The following is a 20,145-nucleotide window of genomic DNA, read 5'->3' as shown; positions in this document are numbered from 1 at the left end:
ATTAATTAAGGGTTTTCTTTAAATAAATGTGAAAAGATTGTCTTAATAATGGGATGGAAAGGAAATTGTTGCTTCTATACCTTTTGCCTTGGTCCCTTTGATTTTGCAGAAGTTTCAGAGAGTAGAAAGAAAGTTGATGTTCAGAGCCTGGATCCTCAGCATCTTCAGAATCATGCTGATAGAGTTGGACATAGAGAGACGGATGCTTCACAGTCTGAATCCGAGTTTAACTTGCGCCAAAGTTTGGCATGGGACAGTGCCTTCTTCACCAGTCCAGGTTTGCTTCCTAGGTTGACAAAAACCTACTTAACAAGTGCTGCCAATTGTTGTGATCGGATGAAAGTTGGAAATATGAATGTGTTCTCTGCTTCCATAGGAGTTCTGGACCCTGAAGAGTTGGAGACGCTTAGTATTCGGGTTGTGGATAACGGAGTAGACACAGCTGGGGGTGGGGATCTGAGGTCTGTACCCTCTCGGTCTGCAGGACCAGAAGGGAAGAGTGCAATTGATGAGTGCAGTTTGCGCAAAAGTTTAACTTGGGATAGTGCCTTCCTTACAAGTTCAGGTTACGTTGTATATTGTTTAGAAGTCTCTGTCAAAGCTCCATATGTAAATCAATGCTTGTTCTTCTTGTAATGTTGTGTGCATTTCATGTTTCGTTGTGGTAACTGTAATAGAAAGTGTACTGCTCTCAGGAGTTTTGAGTGCTGAGGAGCTGTCTTTTGTTAACGGAGGATTTCGACTATCACAAGGACATACACGTCCTGGGATTAAAGAAGTCTGGAGGTCTGCTGAATCAAACTCAACAAGAAATGCCGATGCTTACTCCCTTGCAAGCCTTGAGATTGATCTTTTTGACAATATGAGAGTGTCCATGCAGAAATCAAACGATGCATCATCCGCTAAGGAAACTTCTTCTAGAAAAGTTAGAAGAGAAAATGAAATGCAAAGGGGTAAAAGTAAGTATTTGCTGTTTCTATATATATATCTAGGCATTGAGAGTGAAGAAGGCAGTTATTCCTTCAATTTTGGGACGAATTCTATTGGTCCTTGTCTGGCTGTGAAACGATTTCATTCTATCATTGAGTCTCATTCCTTCTGAATATGATTGCTGTCCATCTTAGCCATGTTAGGCTAACCAAGCAAAAAAAAAAAAATTCATCATTTTATTCCCTGTAGATTTGTGTCATTGTAACTGCTCAACTGTCTTTTAAACTTTTTTAGCTTTATGCTGTGTGCATTTCCTTGTTATATGTATCTTGTTCTCCTGTATTCACCCTCAGTAATCACCTGTTCGATTCGATACTCATGCTGCTTTTGTCGTTTCTTCAGCTTCAAAAACATCGGATGCTTCCTCTCGATTAAGAGTAAGTAGTGTTGATTGATATTCACTACATCATTTTATTGGTACTGTACCAAGGCCTCACCTATGCATCATCTGAAATGGTCACCAGTTCGCTTTAATTTCATGGTTTAGCTTAAGTAGCCATTAAAGAGGTGTTCTACTGTAAATAGGAACTGAACTTTTGAATGTGATTAAGTAACATCAACTGCATTATTACCAGCCAAAGCAGGGACCTAATAAAGAATCCAAATCGTTTATCAAGTCACCAAATATATTCTGCCAAAAACGCAATCTATCCGCAGCTCCCAACAAAAGGGCCTCTTCGGGTGCAAACCATGTTAAATTGGAAGACAAAGGTGCACAAGCTGCTTCTGGTAAGAATTTCAAAAATTGATTCATCTTCATAAGAAAGATACTGTTGTTGGTAATGACCTGTATGTTTATTCTTATAGTGAGAACCAAGATTGTGTCAAAGAAAACTTGTATCTGGGATTCATGCAGTATTGTCCGTAGTTCAACACCACCAGTGAAATCATCTTCTTCAGCTGCACCCTTTGGGAAAGAGTTTGGAGGATCTGGCTGTGCTCCAAATTTCACTGTTAAATCTTCTCCAGATTCTCTGAGGAGAACAATTAATTCCCAGGTCTCTGCTTCAATCTCTTAGAACTCCCCGACAACATTCGGCTGGAAACATAAAAGAGCTGGTGAATTCTAGCAACTCTACTTGTTTGTTATCCACACCCAAGTCGTCATCCTGTACATCGCCTGCTAGTTCCACAGATGGATGCTCCTCAGAATCATCTTCCACAATTCTCAACACAAGATCTGCTGCCATTCATGCAACTACAGCATGCAGAGGGATTTCTTTCAGCAAGGATGCCTTTCAAATATCAGATTCTAAGAGACGTCAGTGCAATGAATCTTATTTGATACATGAAAATCATGAAACAAAGTTCATGAACGCACAACTCAATAAAATCCCAGAGCGAACCAGTCTTATCGCATCCATTGTTTCAAAAGGTTTACAATCTTCAAGTCTCCGAATGCCATCGCCAAAGATAGGATATTTTGATGCGGTTGGTTTTTTTTCCGTTCACCTTTTTTATTTGAATGCTTTCCATTTTGCTATGAGTAGATTTGAAACAGTTAATTTCACATCTAGGTAGAGATGCATGCATTGTCCAGTAAATGCTTTAAATGCATTAATAATTCTTCTTCTACCAGGGAAATTCCGTGGATATAACACCAAATGGAGGCCTGAAGTTTTCTGGTGTACAATCCACTTCTTCCAAAAACAGAAGTGGTATTAGTAATGCAAATGGAGCTGCAGATAGAACAAGAAATAGAATGCATCAATTTGTGGGAACCACACCGATATCTGTAAATAGAGCAGGCGCAAAGGAGCCGGTCTGCTCACAGGAGAAGAAGCAACCTTTGAAGGAGCTTGAAGTTGTTAAGGCACATGGTCCTGAAAATAAAGTGCATAGATTTAATGAAGATAACAAAGAGAATATAGGTAGTTTTGAAAATCAGGTTGATGACCTGAGTAGACGTATGGAAGGCATTGCTTTTTAGGAGGGACTTGGTTACGTAGTCTGAAGTAAATCAATGTCTTTTACAGTGCTATCTAGATTATTTACAAGGATGTTGGATTTTCCTTAATTGTTCAACCAAAGAATTCCATAGTGATGGCTGAATTATGACTTTGTAAGCGTCTTCTCCCTCTATATTGATGCGGTCATAAAGCATATCGACGAATCAACAAATCTGGGTACTTTTCTTAGTGAACAGATAAATCTAAGAAACTCAATGCATAGCTGTTCTCTCTTCATATCTCTTATTTCAGGGTAAACTGCTGTTGCATGATCTAGTTAGTGCAACATTGAGAATTGGATATGCTATATTGACGAGCTGAGCGTCAGATATCACTTCTTGTCCGAACACTTGTGATCAAGCAACTATCTTATCCATAGCAGGACTAGATGGAGATGGGAAATGGATCCAGGTTAGGACACAACAGTTGCTTACAAGCGAAGAGACTTGAAATAAATGGCTTGCCTTATTTTTTCACCTTCTCCCTGTAGAAGGCCAATACCAGTTGTGGCTTTGACTAATTTTCACAACAATCAAACTAGCTTTTTTTCTGTTAAAATGGATCGATCACAAATGACTTGCTAAAAAGATAAAGAGCTTGAAGGTAAATCTCCTACCTAAGAAATATAAGGATCTGTTTGGCCATCCCAGGCTCAGTTAACAATTCAGTAGAACAAAATACAGCAAAATAAGGGCACCACAATGCAGAAAAATGTCATCAAACATCACCATTCTACTCCAAAATTTTGTTATCTCAAGTCGAACAGATTCATTTTCTAATTTACGGAGAAGTCATTTGCAAAATTCTGCAGTACATTTTAGAGCCTGCCATAGATAAAAGGGTAAAATAGGAAGGCGGATGAATCAAGGAAAAGCTCTCCCAGCAAATCTAAGACCTTGGCTTTTCCTTCTTCTCTTTAAACAGTGCAAGAAGGGATACACCTGACACCTTCACCACCTTGAACCTGACTCCAGGAATATCTCCCACAGCATGTCCCTTTCGTCCAAATCCAGCAATCAAAACCTCATCCTAAGCACCAAACGAACTAAAAATTAGATCTAGCATATACAAGGCAATGACCATAACATAGAAGACTTTTCCATTTCAAGCTTTCTAAGAAAAGATGACTTCTGACAACAAATTTCTGCTAAGCAATTTCAGGAGCAACAGTGTACCATGAATAATTGACCTAAGTGTCAGGAAATACTAGAAGAGCAAAAGATAATAATGATCAGTAAATTATGCTCCAACTGTTATCTCCTTTGAAACTAAATATCATCGTGCAATATTGGTGGGCTAATAAAAGTTTATGGTATTAGGCTTGTAAACTTTTAACACTTTAAAACCATGCAAATAACTTACATTTTCCTCGATGTAGTTTAAGCAACCATCATTGGGTACAAAGGCAGCAATTTTCTTCCCATTCTTGATCAGCTGAACACGTGCACATTTTCGGATAGCAGAGTTTGGCTGCTTAGCCTCAATGCCACTGCATAAACCAATTAATAAACATCCAAGCCCCAGTTGTTAGCACTATGAATATGGTAGCAAATCTTCAAGAACAATTCCCTTAGCATGAAATAATGGGAAACAGACCTTACATCTTTTCAAGAACAATTCCCTTAGCATGGGAAGACCCAGCAAATGGTTTCTTCCACTCATTTCCAAGGTTAGATTTCTTGTATGACTTGTCAGCCCACCTTTGTCTTCTACGGTGGGACTTCAGCTTGCGACCAGCTCCCATTCCACGAGTCTTACTGTATTACACACATTGCCCAAGTTACAAACCCAAGCATTTTCTATAGTACCATGCCACTGTCATTAAATCCTATTCTAGTTCCAACACAGGAAAAAGGTGCAGCACTGCTCAAATTCCTCTTACCAAAACAATTGAAAATGACTTATCAGTGCACAACCAGTAAATACATCTACAGATTGCAGCGTGAATAATAAATTAAGCGTTCATTTAAGCATTTTTAGCCGCAATCTTCACTTACTGAATCGCAATCAAGGAAAAAACTTAAAACAATTGCCAACGATCCAATCAATTCAAATCAACACAAATCAAGGGTCAGACATAAGAACACAAGAAATTATATAGAGTTGTAGCTTAAAAAGAAAAACACACATGCTAACAACAACCCCGTTAATTCACAAAGCAAGAGTTTAACCAAAAAGCACAAATAGATCACAGTTTGAAAATGTTTTTTTTTTTTTGCAACATAAACCATAAAAGGTTCTAACTTTCACAGTTTATTGAACTTTCCACATTTTTCTCAGCGACCCTTTTTGAGATTAAGAAAAACTCAGTTTGGAAACATAAAAAAGATCTCAATTTTATCAAAACAAACGGAGACGCGTAACCACTTGATAACTGTAAACTAGAAAGCAAGCATAACAGAAACAGAGCCATAAATGACTTAGCAAAACAGAACAAAAGGTGCGCATTAAGAGAGAGACTGACCCCATTTTGGCTGAGAAAAGTGTTGCTAGGTTGAAGAGACGGGGATTAGTTGTTTAATGCAAGGACAGCGTATACGCCTAGTGAAAAAAAAAGAGGAACACCAATCCGGTGATTGGGAGGTGTATATTAGGGTCTGTTTGGTTGCTTGCTATTTTCATGAATCGACGAAAATAGTCTTTTGTTTTGAATATTATTACGGATGTGTCCTGGTGAGCTTTCGGTTTCTCTTTCTCTTTCGGGGCTTTGAAGGATAATTGATTATAAGAGCCCATTACAGATCACACTGACCCAGAAATCCGTTTGGGCTCATAAGCCCAATAGAGCCTGCAACCCTTCTTGGGCTCTCTACAGATTTTACACACTAAGGAGGATTTTTAAATTGCTTTTTTGTACTTGTTTAAATTAATATTTTTTTATATTTTATTTACAGTTTTAACATGATAATATAAAATATAAAATTATTATTTTCATGTATTTTTAATTAAAAATAAATTTTAAAAATCACCTTCATATCAACATCCATATCTATTTTAAAATAATATTTATATTTTAAAATACTATTTTAAGCATTTTAATTGTCATGTTATTATTCTATTCATAATTATTTTATTGATCTAAAGTAAAAGAAAAAGGAAAAATACTCTCAAATTAAATCAATTTTGAATAGTACACTTGGATTTATTTTTCAAATATTACTTTTACTCTAATAAATTAGGCTAGCCTTTTTTATCTTTTCCGAAATTAAATCCGCATCCAATTACCACGTGGTTATATTATTCCAGTATTATTGAAATGCTAACGAGGAGATTGCTTGATTTTTTTCATCTCATTCTACACTTCGAGACTACAGAGACCATTTGATCTGGCGTGTCCATAGCAACAACATTCAATGATTAATGACTGCCGTGCAACACTTTTGGCAAAATGAGGAAGATTATAAGTGATTTTGCAGATATAGTTGATACTTTATATTATATAAAAAGTAACATTAAAAAATTTATTCCGTTTCCCTTACTAATTTCTTACAATATCCATTAATTAAATAATATTATCAGCTATAATATTTGCATAAATTAATACAAGCACACCAGCACTTGAAATTCCAAGCAGATCCTTCCTAGTAAGGATAGACTAGCAGGGGAACTACTTGAGCCCCCAAAGGATTGGAGCAGAGGTGGGGAAAAACCAGAAAATTAATTAAATTGAAATAACTAAAAAAAAAAATAACTGAAAAAATCTAACCATGTAAAAAAAAAATTAATTAATTTTTTTTTTAAAAAAAAAACACTAACCAAGCTAAAACCGAGTCAAACTGAAAAAATCAAGTCAAACCGGAAAAAAACCGAGTCAAACCAATTTAAACTGATTTTATTCTAAAAACCCAAACCAAACCAAAACTAATCAGTTTAAACCAAATTTAATTTATTTTTTTGTTTTTGTTTTTAAAAAATCGATTTAATTACTTCCTTTTAATAAAAATCAAAGAATCATAGCTAGGAGTCAAGTGAGGCTCGAGAAAAGTAATGGGTTCGTCTGGGTAACACTAAGGTAAGTCAAGAGTAGAATAAAACCATAATCTTTGTTTTTCGTGAATCTGCTGATCCTGGATTACAAGTAATTGTGGTCACTTACTGGAAATCTTTGTGGAAAGGTTGGCGAGGAGGGCGGCTTCCTTCACAGGAATGTGGATGTGATCTTACTCTCGCGAGAGAAGTAGCCAGGGGTAATTGCCATTTTCTAACCGATCGAAATCATAAAAAAGAAACTGAATATGCTACCCCATATGAGATCAAGAAAGCTGACTGAAGTGTGTTAATGTTCAAACTGTCAAAAATTAAGAACAAAGAAGTCCACCATGATCTGATCATACAAGATCAAGAAAGCTGACACGACATTTATTAATGTTCAAACTGTCAAGAACTTAAGAACAAAGAGGTCTACCATGATCTAAACCATACTGAAACAAACAGTGATTATCTGACAAGAAGTGAAAACAGCTGATCTCAATAAAAACAAGGCAATAAAACAAGAGGAGCAAACAGGATTGTCCTTGAAACGTAAAAACAGCAAACCTCACCAAGAGAGATTTTTACACTATCCAACTAAGACATAAAGGGCATATATAATCCCTGGAATATATCCCAGTATGGTCAACAGCAAACATATCCAAAACTCCACCTGCATATACAATAACCAAAAAACCGAAACCAATCAGCCCTTTTTCCAAAGCAAAAGTAAACATAAACATGAAATGATGATTGCATAAAAAGGGTGTTGTTCAATGTGAAGAATTATTACTCCACAGCCATAACGCAGGAAGACCCCGACGGGTGGAAGGATAATCGCCAATATCACTTCTAGGAAGGTCTCTGAACCCATGTTGCTATCGTTGGTGATGGTGGTTGTGGTGTTTTAATATCCTAAATCGCAGCTAAGCTTAGCTACCGATAACTTTAGCTATCACGAAGAAGCAGGGGTTAGAAGACAAAACAAGAAAAATGGTGTCACAGATGTAGAGATATAGGGTGCCACGTGTGTGAAAGTTTGGACAGGTGTGTAGTCTTACCGATCTTGTAGTGTTTCCTTTTGATTTGTACGAAGACACTGGGTTTGGATCTGATCAACAAAAGATCTGAATTCAGTCATTGATGCTGCCGACACATGTGAAAAGATCAGGATACTTCACTAAAAATGTGCCCAATCTGGTGGCTGCTCCAGTTGTTTGGTCACGGGTTCGAGTTACATTACCAAGATAGCATATCCAGGTCTGAGTAGTATGAAATTTCTACGTTATAACTCAATTAACTGCACGCACTTCGTCCCTAAGAATTTCAAAGCTTGTTGTTTAGTTTCAAGTCGAACATCAAGACGATAATTACTATCATTCTGGCAAAATATTCAAGAAGGGGACCAAGAATAAAGTCGCGTAAATCAATTTTACGTTACGGTCCGCTTGTGTTGCCACACTTAAAGGCGATCAGGTTTTTTGTCTAGAGCCAGAGAACACTGTCAAGTCTGAGAGAGGGCATACATTTCATTATTCTCTGTATCTTAAACCCGTGCCTGCCACCAAATACTTTCAAGGAAACAGAAGAAACGCTTAGGGGGCACTGCCCTTTATGTAACAGACAGGATTTGCAACCTATCATGGTCGTAATCTTTTGAAAAGCAGGCTTTCTTTACTGTGCGAACATGAAATATCGTCTCAAAAAATCAGCTAAATGGCTTCGCTAATTCACATTATTAATGTTTCTAGCTAGCCATTTATTTTCATGCAAGTGATTCAGATGACGTGTTTGATTATCGAGCATTTAGCTTAGCAAATCTTAATTCAGACAAATGCAGAATCAAGCAATATCCATTGCGACTTGCCAATGTCATCCTGCTCTTATCACACCAGCTAGAGGTGGTCTTCGTCCAAGGAATAAGTTACTGCACGCCCATAACTGCTGTTTTGTAAAATCTGACAACATGTTTGACCAATTGGAGATGGAACATAAGGGAATAAGATATTGCACATCCATATTATACTACTACGTCACAAATTAAGTATCCAGTGACAAGCTTGATAAAAACAAAATCTCAATGTCCGAAAAGGAGATGGACACAACAGCGAAGAGAGGCAAAGAGGGGAAGTTTCATATTGCAAATCATTTCAAATAGAAAATAGCTGCAATTGGAACTAAACGATGCTCGAAATTACACTGCCTACTAAAGAAGAGAAGTAAACAAATTCATAACTCCAAGATGAATCTCTTATTGAAAGTGAACCTTAATGATTTTGTTGACAATTCATTAAGACGGACAAGTAATTAGCTCAAATATAAAGGTATTCAAAAAAAGGAGACGTGGCCATTGGTATTTTGCAAGCATCAAACATGGAATTTTCCAAACAAACAAGGAAACAAGTCGAACGCTGGCTCAATCAAAGTTTTTTGAACTAATTTTCTTTCTGAAACAAGAATTTATTCAAAACCAACCGACCATCAAGACTGATAAACCTCCGGAAGCTGAAGACCTACACTTCCAGCTGATTTTCGTAGTGTTTTTTTCATTTCATCCGATCTATCCACAGCAATGTTGTACGAGAACAGCAACTCCTGCAAAAAACAATAGCCAGCACCAGCATTGTATTTAAGCAACACCATAAAATGCTTTCTGCTAAAATACGACCCACATACAAAACAAAGAAAGAACATTCCTACAAGAACACCATTCTTGCCAGTTCATTGGAACAACTATCAAGTATTAAATTATATTCAATTCAGAGGTTTTAATAAAATTTCATATTTGAAATCATCTTGAGTGCAACCGAATTCCAAATGAAATTTAATCTCTAAAATTGATAGAAAAATAAAGCTAAAGTGGTGATAAGGATAATATAAAAAATAAAATGAATAGAATTTTACAAATATATGAATTCGATTTATTTATTAATTAAATTCAAATGAAACACTAAGAATTGATTTCAAACAACCCACAAGTACACTACAAGGGAACCCCTTCTCCTTCCTGAATTCCTCTAGCCCCAAGGACGGAGAAATTATAACTTAAACCTGGTCCTAACTTGGACTTTGATATCTCATACCAAGTGACTTCACTCAAAATTAAAAAGGCTAAGCCAGCACTGACTAGAAGTACAATATTAGCAAAAATTAACAATTGGGTTATGCCCCTCTATCAAAGACATCAAGAAAAATGGAAAACTAAAATAAATTACCATCAATCTTAATACCATTTTAGATACCAATTAACATTTTAATTACCTTGTGATGCTGCACGCTGTTAAGTAAGAAAGTGTAATCACGAGCAAGCTTAAGCTTTTGCTGAACAGAAGATTGGTCTAAAACATTGCAGTTCTTTCTAAACTCTTGCGTTATATAGTTTCCAAAATGATTCTTATACCCTTCTTTGCCTATGTGTTTGTTGACAGATTTGAGAAGATCCCTATATATCTTTGAAGCTTGTAATGTCTTGGAACTCATCTCCGCAAAAAGAAATCAAATTTTGTACCTTTGTTTGGTTACTGAGAAAGTGTTGGAATTGACCAGAAGCGAGATGCGAGAAGGGAGGATTTTTATCTCAAGGGGTTTTCTTGTTGGGTCGTAGGGCTCAAAGATTATAGCCCATTTATGGGCCCAATGTAAGCCCAACAGAACAAAAAAAAAAAAAACAGGGGTCCCTTTTGTTTCTTCCTACTAATTCTACAACAACGTAAGCTGAATCTGATCTCTGAGTCTGTGAAGAAGAGGAGGGAGACATGTCGCGACAAAGACCAGGGAAGGCTCCTCTGCCTCCAGCTGAAGTGGTAATTGAATTACGAAACCACCCTTTTAACTCATGTTTGGATGCAGAGAAAATTGGATTCGTAATATTGTTGTTTTGATGGGCTGTATTGATATATTTTGTTGAAAGTGGATGTTGATAATGGGAAGCATAAAATTTTAGCACGAAATTGTCGAATCATACATCAGCTATGCAAATGAGATAAAAAAAAATGTAAAGCTTGTGATTTCTTACAGTTGATGCGGGGTTTGTCTGCTTTTTGTGTAAGAAGAAGGAAGATTGTTTCTAATGGCTTTGCATTATGTTTTTGGTGTCAATTGTAGAATATTGAGAAATTGGAGAATGTGATAAATGAGGGTAATTACTATGGAGCTCAACAGATGTACAAGTCTATCAGTGCAAGGTATTCATTTTACCGTGTATTTTTTTTCCCCGGTGAATCTTGTTTTAGTGATGTTTGTGCAACTGATTGCATTGGTTTTTACTAGTCTAGATAGATGTGAATAGATTAAATAAATGTAATTTTGTTTTGGTACACAATTGGGGCACATGCATGTTAATTGATATTTAAACCCGTTCCCATTTGTTTTCTTCTGAGATGATTCTTCCGTATGATATTGAAACTTAATTTGTTACAGATATGTATCTGCTCAAAGACATTCTGAAGCTTTGGACATTCTTCACTCGGGTGCGTGCCTCCAGCTGAAAAACAGCCAGGTTATTCTCTTTCAAGTCCATGGTTACTAATTATGTCAGGTGATTTTTGGATGCTAATATTATTAAATAGAAGCCAATGCGAATGTGAAATTTGTCCTGTTAAAGAAAAAGATTAGGCTGTATGCTGAGATATCCAAGCTGCCTTCATAAGCTGATAATTGGTTTATGTTGTGTCCGACTGGTTACACGATGAGTATGAGAATATGAATGAAAAATTCCGATATGGTAGGAACCTTTGTTAAGTCCCTGCTATTAAAATTGATTGATGTCAAAGGTTGATGAGTAGTCAGCATATTAGAATGGAGGAAGCATATCAAAGCTGTTGACTGCTAGAAAATACATTATCTGTCAATCCATTTGAAAATTTCTTATGTTTTTTGCCTGCAACTACATGGATACACAAATGCATGGCTTCCATTAATTTGGGATGCAACTTTGCATATTTTAGATGTAACTTGTCCAACTGAATTGGGATTAGGGATGTTAGCTTAGGATTTTCTTTCCCCCGAAAGCAATCTTCTACATGTGAAAGTCAGGCTATCATTGTTCCATTTCATTTGCTAGATGATTTACTTTTTTTGTTTTGTTTCTTGAGTTGGATGTCTGAGTAGCGTTTACATAACGTGTGCATAATGGAATATATTGCTGGATTTCCAGACTATTCTCGTACTAGAATTACAATTTATTCCATAACAAACCAATCTCAGGTTACTTGTGGGTCGGAGCTTGCTGTGATCTTTGTGGAGACGCTTGTTAAAGCAAAAGTTCCTTATGATGATGATGTTCTTGGTTAGTTCAAACTTAGTGATATGGCTTGTAATGCTTTTCAACCCTCCCTTGATCAATTTTAGATGTTATGATGTGGTTCTTAATGCTTTCTAATTCTCCCTTGCTGCAGTTTTCAAAAAAGAAAAAAAAAAGGAAAGAAAGAAAGAAAGAAAGAGGGTGCTTTCTTTCATCTGTTTTGTTACTGAGATTTTAGTGCCTTGTATGAATATTAAACTAACTTAGAGAGAGTTCTTTCTTTGATTTTCAACCCTCCATTGGTCAATTTTAGATGTTTCGGAGTGGTTAATGTTTCTAATTCTCCCTTGCTGCAATTTTCACAAAAACAAAAGGAGTAAAGAAAGAGGGTGCTTTCTTTCATCTGTTTTGTTACTGAGATTTTAGTGCCTTGTATGAATATTAAACTAACTTAGAGAAAGTTCTTTCTTTGATTTTCAACTTTTTTGCATAGCCATGCTGAATGCTGCTGCCTTTTTTGATTTTTCGACAATGTTTCTCTATTAATTATGAGTTAATATCCATCTTAGATCGCATCAGAAAAATCTATAAGACATTTCCTCAGATACCTTTGCCACAAGACTTGGGGGAAGATGATGATATGCAACAACTCAATGAAGCCCTTGGGGCTGCAAAAACACGTGTCGAGTGCTGCTTGTCATTCTTAAAAGCTGCTATCAAGTGAGATATCCTGTCTTTCTCTTTTTGTACTCTTTTGGAAATTATAATATGCTGTTGCGATAATAACTGCAATACATGTGCTTTTGTGGAATAGTTTAAGATGACTTTTTTTCCCTCCTTTATCTCTTCTGGTGGCTGTTAGATTGGGACTGAATAGCCCCTTTTTGGTTGTATAAAGGTGTATGGAGTAAACAGTCCTCTCCATCTGATTTCTCCAGTTTTCTTGTTTCCAAAACCTATGATTTTTTTCTTGGAGCTCACATATAGAACCTGTCTAATGTGGGCCAACCAGCTTGTTATTTATTGGGCTGGATAAGCTTTTTGTTAATGTGGAGTATATGAATCTATGAGGGTGTTTTAGAGTGTTTGAGTTTCACTTTCATCATACAGAGATGAAAACATGGGAAGATTTGACATGGGGCAAATAATACATGGAGGGAGTGAAAAGAGTATAAGACAGAGACAGTGAGGATGGTTGGTCTGGGAAGGTGTGATGGATAAAAACAAAAAAGATGTATCCATGTGTATCTGCTTGTAAGAGGAAACAAATAAATGCAGCGTGTTTATGTTTGTGTCTACACGTGTATGTAGCACATACTTTGACTGTTTCCTGTGGCACTGATATTAACTGCCTCATTGATGCGGAGCTATTTTGTTTTTAGGTGGTCTGCAGAGTTTGGAGCTCATAGGAATGGATCTCCAGAAATACATTTTATGCTAGCTGAATATGTTTATTCTGAATCTCCTGAGCTGGTATGTCTGAGGTCAAATTTGTTTGTAAATAATTGCTGGTGAATTGGCTATTGGTTGGATTATTTTCCTTTCACTCACTCAGAAAAGATGTTGTTTCTTTTAGGTTGTTACAATCATTGTAGGGATGGTATCATATTTCCCTTCGTTTGATTCTGGATGGCTGTTTTCAGCTCTAACCTGCTTTGACAGATTCATTGGACTTTCTTTTTTCCAGATAAATTTTCATTATGCTTTTAAAGTTATGATATTTTGTTCTCTAAAATGTACCGCGTAAGGGATGATATGGAAAATAGAGATCCATATTATGCATGGTTTTAACTTTTAAATCATTTCTATGTGGAGTGATCAATGATATGTGCTGCTTTTGTACAGGACATGACTAGAGTATCATATCATTTTGTTAGAGGCAACAACCCAAAGAAGTTTGCATCTACTATAGTAAATTTTATGGGCAAGGTTAGTCTTAAATGATTCTATATAGATAAATATTATTCAAATTGACTGTATCTATACTGTTCCATCAATTGTTATCTTGTATATTTATAAAATATGTTTATGAAGTGTTTTTAGCTGCTGACTATTGGTCGTATTTGATAGCTAAGATTAATAAAGTATCTCCAAATCATTTGTGTCAAGATTCTAGTCTGATAAACTATAATCATTTATTTAACAATTATTATCTAGAAGTCATGATTGCTGTAATCTTATGCTGAACAGACCCAGAAACACCATATCCATTATCCAGTAATTTGATGCAATATTTCATTTGTTATAAGGGCAGGTTTAACTTTTTCTTTGTATTTGATGGATTTCCCACCTTGCAGTGTTATCCCGGTGAAGAAGATTTGGCTATTGCACGAGCAATTTTAATGTAAGCACTTCTAAAACATTAAAAAAAAAAATTGCCTGTGGTTTTCTGTTATTAATGCCAAAATCATGGAACATGTTAATAATAACCGCTGCAGTTCCTGATCCTTTCCCCATTATGTAATGGTAGTCATGTGAAGTTCCAACTTATCAGGTAATTCTCTTCCTCTGGTAGGTATTTATCAATGGGTAATCTCAGAGATGCTAATTTTCTGATGGACGAGCTAAAGAAACATGCACAGTACAAGGAGCATGACCTTCCCCAATCAGATTTGATCCAATTCATCAATTATCTTCTGCCAACGTAAGTTGCATTTTTCTTCCATGGTGGGAATAGACTTTAGAGTTCAATGTCCAAATTGACTAAAAGAATCTTTAATTACTTTTGAGACATCTTTATATGATACTGAAATTAATTTGATTCGCAAAGTGTCGGATATTTGTTGTAATTCATCCTTAAGTGGAATTAGCCACTCAATTTTAATCATGAGCTTCTTTTGTGGTTATTTCCTGGAAAGTATTTGGCATATCTGCTTGATGATAAATGATTCTGTGCATTTTTTTCCTGACAGGTTGCAGAGAGATGCTTTACCACTTTTTAACATGCTGAGAACAAATTATAAGTCAAGTATAGACAGAGAACCTGCATTCAACGAGGTGTGCAATTTTCCTGCTAACTAGAATTTTTTTTACCTGTGGCTTGTGATCAACTTTGGTGAATGTACGAATTCTAACGTGATTATGGTTCAGCTACTAGATGAAATTGCAGAGTTGTTCTATGGAGTACAACGTAGAAATCCCTTGCAAGGGATGTTTGGAGATATTTTCCAGGTAAATTTCTCAACATCGATGACCCTACCATTCGACAACACAGGTTACATAGGCTTAATCCTATCAATTAGGACTTTGATGTTCTGAACGATAATGCGATCTCTTCAAATGCAATATATAATTACATATGATGACAGACAGAGAAACGTTTGCTAGACATCTACGACAAGAAGTGCAGTTTTTCTACCGTTTCGTTAAAATAACTATGTTACTGATGATTTATTATTTACTGCATTATATGTGAAATATGCAAAATAGAGTTAGGATACATTTATGAGGAAATTATTATTCTTTTCCTTTTCTTTTGCAAGTGGAAATTATAGTACTTCTCACTGGCGGAATTCTTGTAACATCAATTTTTGCAGATGATGGGCTGATCACAACATGAAGACAAATTCAATGTATCGGCAACTAAACTGGTCCAGCAACAGGACATTGCTGTTTCCTTAGATGAAATGATCATCTGTTTGACGCGTTAGAAGCATAATTTGAATAGTTGTAAAGTCCTTGTTTTCGAACAGTAGAAGATCTCCTGTAATTGACCAAAACTTTTATACTTGTCCCCATATAAAATTTTCCCTTTTCTCATTCTTCTTTGGCTAACTTCTCCAAGTATGACAATTGGCATGCCTGTGAGAACAAGTCTGCAAACTTGCAAAATTTAGCTCTCCACCGAGGCAAGTCGTACTTGAAACGTAGGCCATTGTGCTACCTTTAGTTTCAAATACTTTGACGCAGGGGCATGTTCTTGTAAAAGAAGACAGAATGTCCTTGCTTGGTGACTAGAAAATGGAATTTTTACAGGGGATATTGAAAGTGGCTGGCTCATAGAGGAGATGAATTCCTACACCCCCGGCCCAATCTAGTTTGGAGGTGAGCGGGACAGGATTCTGACCCGACTCCACCTGGCTCGTCAGCAATTACAAAGAGTTTAGTCCCTGCGGCTGAAACGACGTCATTTTGTCGAACGAAATCCAAACGCGACGTCGTTTGAACCTTTCCAGCCCTTTTCCGGTTTCCCTCTCCCGTTCTCTGCCACTACCGGCTTCTTCAGCCTGGCCTCTAAACCCTTAATGCGAAAGTCCTAAAAAAATCTAATCAAAGCTCGAAAATTCTCAACAATGGAGACACAATCACAAAATCCCCAAAACCCTAAACCACAAACACAACATGACCTATTAGAAACCCTAACAAAAGTCCTAACTTCAGAAAACCTCACGCTTGAAACCCTAAACCCCTACACTCCCCACCTCTCCACAGACCCTAACCTCTTAATCTCTCTGTTTAATTCATAAACCCTAATTCAAAACTCTGACACTCTTCTTCAGTTATTCAAATACCTCCCTCCTTCAATTACCCACCACTCACCAATCCCTTGGCTCTCTCTTCTCCCTTCCCTTCTCCGGCGCTGCCATTTCATTACCGCCAAACCCCTCCTTTACTCTTCATCTCCGCCGAAAAATCCAACTCCCTTCATCGCCTACTCCTCCACCCCCCCAAAAACTCAATCACCCCATCACCTATTTTAGCATTCCAAAACGTCTTCTAGATACTTCCATTGGAGCATATGTCGCGTGCGGTAGGCCCCGCAAATTTTTAACAGAATGAGGAGATCGGGTATGCAGCCTAACTTGTTAACTTGCAATACTTTATTAAATGCTTTAGTGAGACACCCTTCACAAGATTGAGCCTACAGCTGGTTTTACTGATTTAATTAAGATTAGTGTTAAGATTAATACGAAGACTTAATATGTTGATTTATGGGTCTTGCATGGGGAACAAGCATGGTGAAGCAATAAGGGTTTTAGGTAAAATGGAGGATTTTTATGCTCGCTGGATATTGTTACTTGTATTACTATCTTAGATGGTTTCTGTAAGAAAGGGAGATTAAATGAGGATATGAATTTGTTGTTGGATATGAAAAATAATGGGACTACATATAATAAATTGATTGTAGGGTATTGTAGGTTAGGGTGGTTAGAGGAGTCGGGAAAGGTTATGTAATTAATGTTGCGGAATAATGTGATGCCAGACGTTTGGACGTGTAATGTGATGATTAGTGGGTTTTGTAAACAGGGTAGGATTGATGAGGCGTTGAGGTTGAATGAAGAGATGGAAAAACTGAAGCTGTTGCCTGATGTGGTAATATGTAATGCTTTGATTAATGGGTGTTTTCAACATGGGAGTAGTGAGGAGGGGTTTAAATTGATTAATGGGTGTTTTGAAGCGTTGAGGTGTTTATATAATACTGTTACTTGCAATGCTTTGATAAGTGGGCATTGTAATGCATTGTAAGTGGGCATTCAGATTAATGGAGGAAATGGGGACGAAATGTTTTGTGGATGAGGGTAGTTAAGACACTTTGATCATGGGATGTTTCAAAAATGAGAAGGCAGGTAAAGCTTTGAAGCTTTGGGATGAGATGAAGGAGAAAGAGATAGCTCCAAGTGTTATCACCTATAACTCTATTATTGCAGGCTTATGCCAAATGGGAAAAACTAATCAAGCAAGAGACAAACTGAATGAACTTCTGGAGAGTGATTTGGTCCCTGGTGAAATTACATACAGCATGATTATTCATGGACATTGCCGGGAAGTTCAAGTTGAGAAAGCATTTCAGTTCCACAACAAAATGGTCGAGAATAAGGTTTAAGCCAAATGCATTTCCTTGTAATGTTCTTTTCGTGGGCTTTGCAGAGAAGGTATGCTTGGAAAACCTCTTAAGCTCTTCAACACATGGATTTCAAAGGGTAATGCCATTTCATACAACACGATAATTTCAGCCCTTTGCAAAGAGAAGAGATTTGAGGAAGCATCTGATCTTCTTGCAGAAGTGGACGAAAAGAAACTAGAACCTGATTGTTATACATATAATGCTGCTATTCTCGGTGGGCTTACTGATGCTGGAAGGACTGAGGACGCAGAGGAGTTCATATAAAAAATACTGGAGAAAGGAAAATCGGATGATCAGTTTTTAGAATCAAAGAGGTGGGATGTGAGGACAGTAATGTTCCTCACGAATCTCATCCAAATTGCTTATTCAAACAAGATTAATGAGCTTTGTTCTCAAGGGAGATACAAGGATGCAACAAAATGTTTCCATGAATCGGCTCAAAAGGACATTGCTGTACCTAAATCTACTTGCATTATTCTGATGGATGGGCTTTTTAGGAGGGTAAAAGGTATACCAAAAGCGTGACTGAAGTGACATATTAGTGAGGTTCTTATGGAAAGTTTGATTTTGAGAAGGCTCGTCATCATGTTTGGCACAGATTCATCTCGGAATTATGTTCTGGAAAGTGTTGGTTTGGAGAAGGCTTGTCAATCCACCGGGATTTTTTTGGATCAAGTTTGTTTATTTTAAGAAAACAATTCCATGATGGATCAAGTCTGGCAACGAGAAGGGTCTAATGTTTTGGTTAAGAAATAGTGTGAAGGATTAGAGCCGGCCTTCTGAAAGCCAAAGAAGGGGAACATACACCAAGCTCAAAAGAGAAGAGTTGTGATCCTACCAAATTTCAGTGAGCTTTTGTTCCTCAAAAGACCGGATAATTCTTTAGTCATTACTCCTTTTCTTTTGTATACTCACGTATTGATTTTCAATTTAGTTAGCCATGTACATATGCGAGGATCAAAATTTAAATTTTTTTGGTGTGCATTTTGCAATAGGATAATGACGAGCAGTTGTGTTCCCCTAGGTACAATTACTGCATGAAACATTGCAATAAAACCTCACCTTCCTATTGCTGGGATTGTTGTGGATCGTATTTTCTTATGGTTTGATAGCGTCTTACATTTGATGTAAGAATTTATGTGCTTCAATTGGAAGCCTTTGCGGTAAAAGCATGCTCTTGATTACATGACAGTTAGAACTGAAGAATAGCTATAGTTTGTGGATGAAAGTAAAGTCCTGAAGTTTTTCTTAGATTCCTATGCTATACATTTTGAATTTGAATTTCCTTTCCATGGTTGCTAGGATGTGAACTTCAGATTTCCCTGTTTAGTAGAAGAAATAAAAGATGAAAGACGGACAACCCATTGTTTTTTCCTTGATAGCCCATTGTTTAGTACTAACAGCTGCTCATTGGAGTTCTTTAAACATATTTCCAATTTTTCCTCTTTCTCGCCCATTAAATGGCAGACTTTATATCCATAATTATTGTTTTTTCCATTTTTATTGTTGTTTTCCTGTAATCCTATTTGTGTGAAGTTCACAGGAGCGGCATTGCGGATGGCTGATAGATTTTGCTCTGTGTAAACATGGTTTGCTCTCTTGCTCCTCCCTTTTGATCACTATAGAAAATGTGAGGTCTTACGAGCACGCTACTATTTGTTGACAAACAGAGCAGCTACTTTAAAAAGAATCGCTAGCTTTTGTCCCTGAAGAAGGGTTTCATACCTTGTATCTCAATCCCGTCAGTTGTCCATGGTCAACCAGAATGAAGCACATCTAGACCTTTCAAAAGATTAAGGACGCCCGCCTTTCTGCTTACTAGCTATAAAGTTACCTCAACAACTCTCTTCTCTAAAAAGATAATATACTTTTTTAGGTGCATATCTGAAGTCTCCGATGTGCGCTCCCTTTCCTCTCCGTATCCCTTTTGGAGGATTTACTACTTTTTAGCTGCAACAAGTTGGTGCTTTGTGATTGCATTGATTTCCTGTTTAATTAGCAGTTAATGTGGATCTCCATGTTTCATAGTCAACTAGATTGACCCATGTCTGAGATTTGCAAGGAACGTTTAAATCTTAAGGTGGCAATTGCATAACATTTTCATCAGGAGGATTCAGGCAATATGGTTGTATCATTTTTGTACCAGTCCT

General features: G+C 36.8%; 5 protein-coding genes and 1 pseudogene across 6 annotated transcripts; 3 read left to right on the top strand and 3 right to left on the bottom strand.

Moving 5' to 3' along the window:
• The first annotated feature begins 48 nt into the window (after window positions 1-48).
• Window positions 49-3,111, top strand: LOC118052397 (uncharacterized). Its single transcript, XM_035063364.2, has 7 exons — window positions 49-277; window positions 377-565; window positions 696-959; window positions 1,333-1,367; window positions 1,566-1,719; window positions 1,798-2,421; window positions 2,570-3,111. The coding sequence occupies exons 1-6, from the start codon at window positions 49-51 to the stop codon at window positions 2,007-2,009; spliced, it is 1,083 nt and encodes a 360-aa protein (XP_034919255.1). The 3' UTR covers window positions 2,010-2,421; window positions 2,570-3,111.
• Window positions 3,112-3,556: 445 nt separating this feature from the next.
• LOC118052415 (small ribosomal subunit protein uS12) lies at window positions 3,557-5,564 on the bottom strand. Its single transcript, XM_035063392.2, has 4 exons — window positions 5,404-5,564; window positions 4,541-4,696; window positions 4,302-4,428; window positions 3,557-3,968 (listed from the first exon to the last, which is right to left on the bottom strand). Exons 1-4 carry the CDS (start codon window positions 5,406-5,408, stop codon window positions 3,828-3,830), a joined length of 429 nt encoding a protein of 142 aa, XP_034919283.1. The 5' UTR covers window positions 5,409-5,564; the 3' UTR covers window positions 3,557-3,827.
• A 1,706-nt stretch (window positions 5,565-7,270) lies between these two features.
• LOC118052419 (salt stress-induced hydrophobic peptide ESI3) lies at window positions 7,271-8,158 on the bottom strand. Of its 2 annotated transcripts, XM_035063396.2 has the most exons (3): window positions 7,970-8,158; window positions 7,702-7,860; window positions 7,271-7,581 (listed from the first exon to the last, which is right to left on the bottom strand). In XM_035063396.2, the coding sequence occupies exons 2-3, from the start codon at window positions 7,780-7,782 to the stop codon at window positions 7,498-7,500; spliced, it is 165 nt and encodes a 54-aa protein (XP_034919287.1). In that variant the 5' UTR covers window positions 7,783-7,860; window positions 7,970-8,158; the 3' UTR covers window positions 7,271-7,497. The 2 variants fall into 2 exon arrangements, with proteins under 2 accessions (XP_034919287.1, XP_034919288.1); XM_035063397.2 differs by lacking the exon at window positions 7,970-8,158 and having other exon boundaries at window positions 7,702-7,953.
• A 970-nt stretch (window positions 8,159-9,128) lies between these two features.
• Window positions 9,129-10,479, bottom strand: LOC118052418 (uncharacterized). The gene is made up of 2 exons (XM_035063395.2): window positions 10,170-10,479; window positions 9,129-9,503 (listed from the first exon to the last, which is right to left on the bottom strand). Exons 1-2 carry the CDS (start codon window positions 10,386-10,388, stop codon window positions 9,390-9,392), a joined length of 333 nt encoding a protein of 110 aa, XP_034919286.1. The 5' UTR covers window positions 10,389-10,479; the 3' UTR covers window positions 9,129-9,389.
• An 81-nt stretch (window positions 10,480-10,560) lies between these two features.
• LOC118052416 (protein GET4) lies at window positions 10,561-15,909 on the top strand. The gene is made up of 12 exons (XM_035063394.2): window positions 10,561-10,711; window positions 11,013-11,092; window positions 11,328-11,406; window positions 12,114-12,195; window positions 12,720-12,870; window positions 13,533-13,623; window positions 13,996-14,079; window positions 14,448-14,494; window positions 14,666-14,794; window positions 15,063-15,147; window positions 15,241-15,321; window positions 15,687-15,909. The coding sequence occupies exons 1-12, from the start codon at window positions 10,664-10,666 to the stop codon at window positions 15,696-15,698; spliced, it is 969 nt and encodes a 322-aa protein (XP_034919285.1). The 5' UTR covers window positions 10,561-10,663; the 3' UTR covers window positions 15,699-15,909.
• A 136-nt stretch (window positions 15,910-16,045) lies between these two features.
• LOC118052417 (uncharacterized) lies at window positions 16,046-19,246 on the top strand (annotated as a pseudogene).
• Window positions 19,247-20,145: the final 899 nt, after the last annotated feature.

Source organism: Populus alba, chromosome 8 (genome assembly GCF_005239225.2).
Source record: "Populus alba chromosome 8, ASM523922v2, whole genome shotgun sequence".
NCBI lineage: Eukaryota > Viridiplantae > Streptophyta > Magnoliopsida > Malpighiales > Salicaceae > Populus > Populus alba.
The sequence above is the reverse complement of the archived record's forward strand: the minus strand, read 5'-3'. Positions and strand labels throughout refer to the sequence as shown.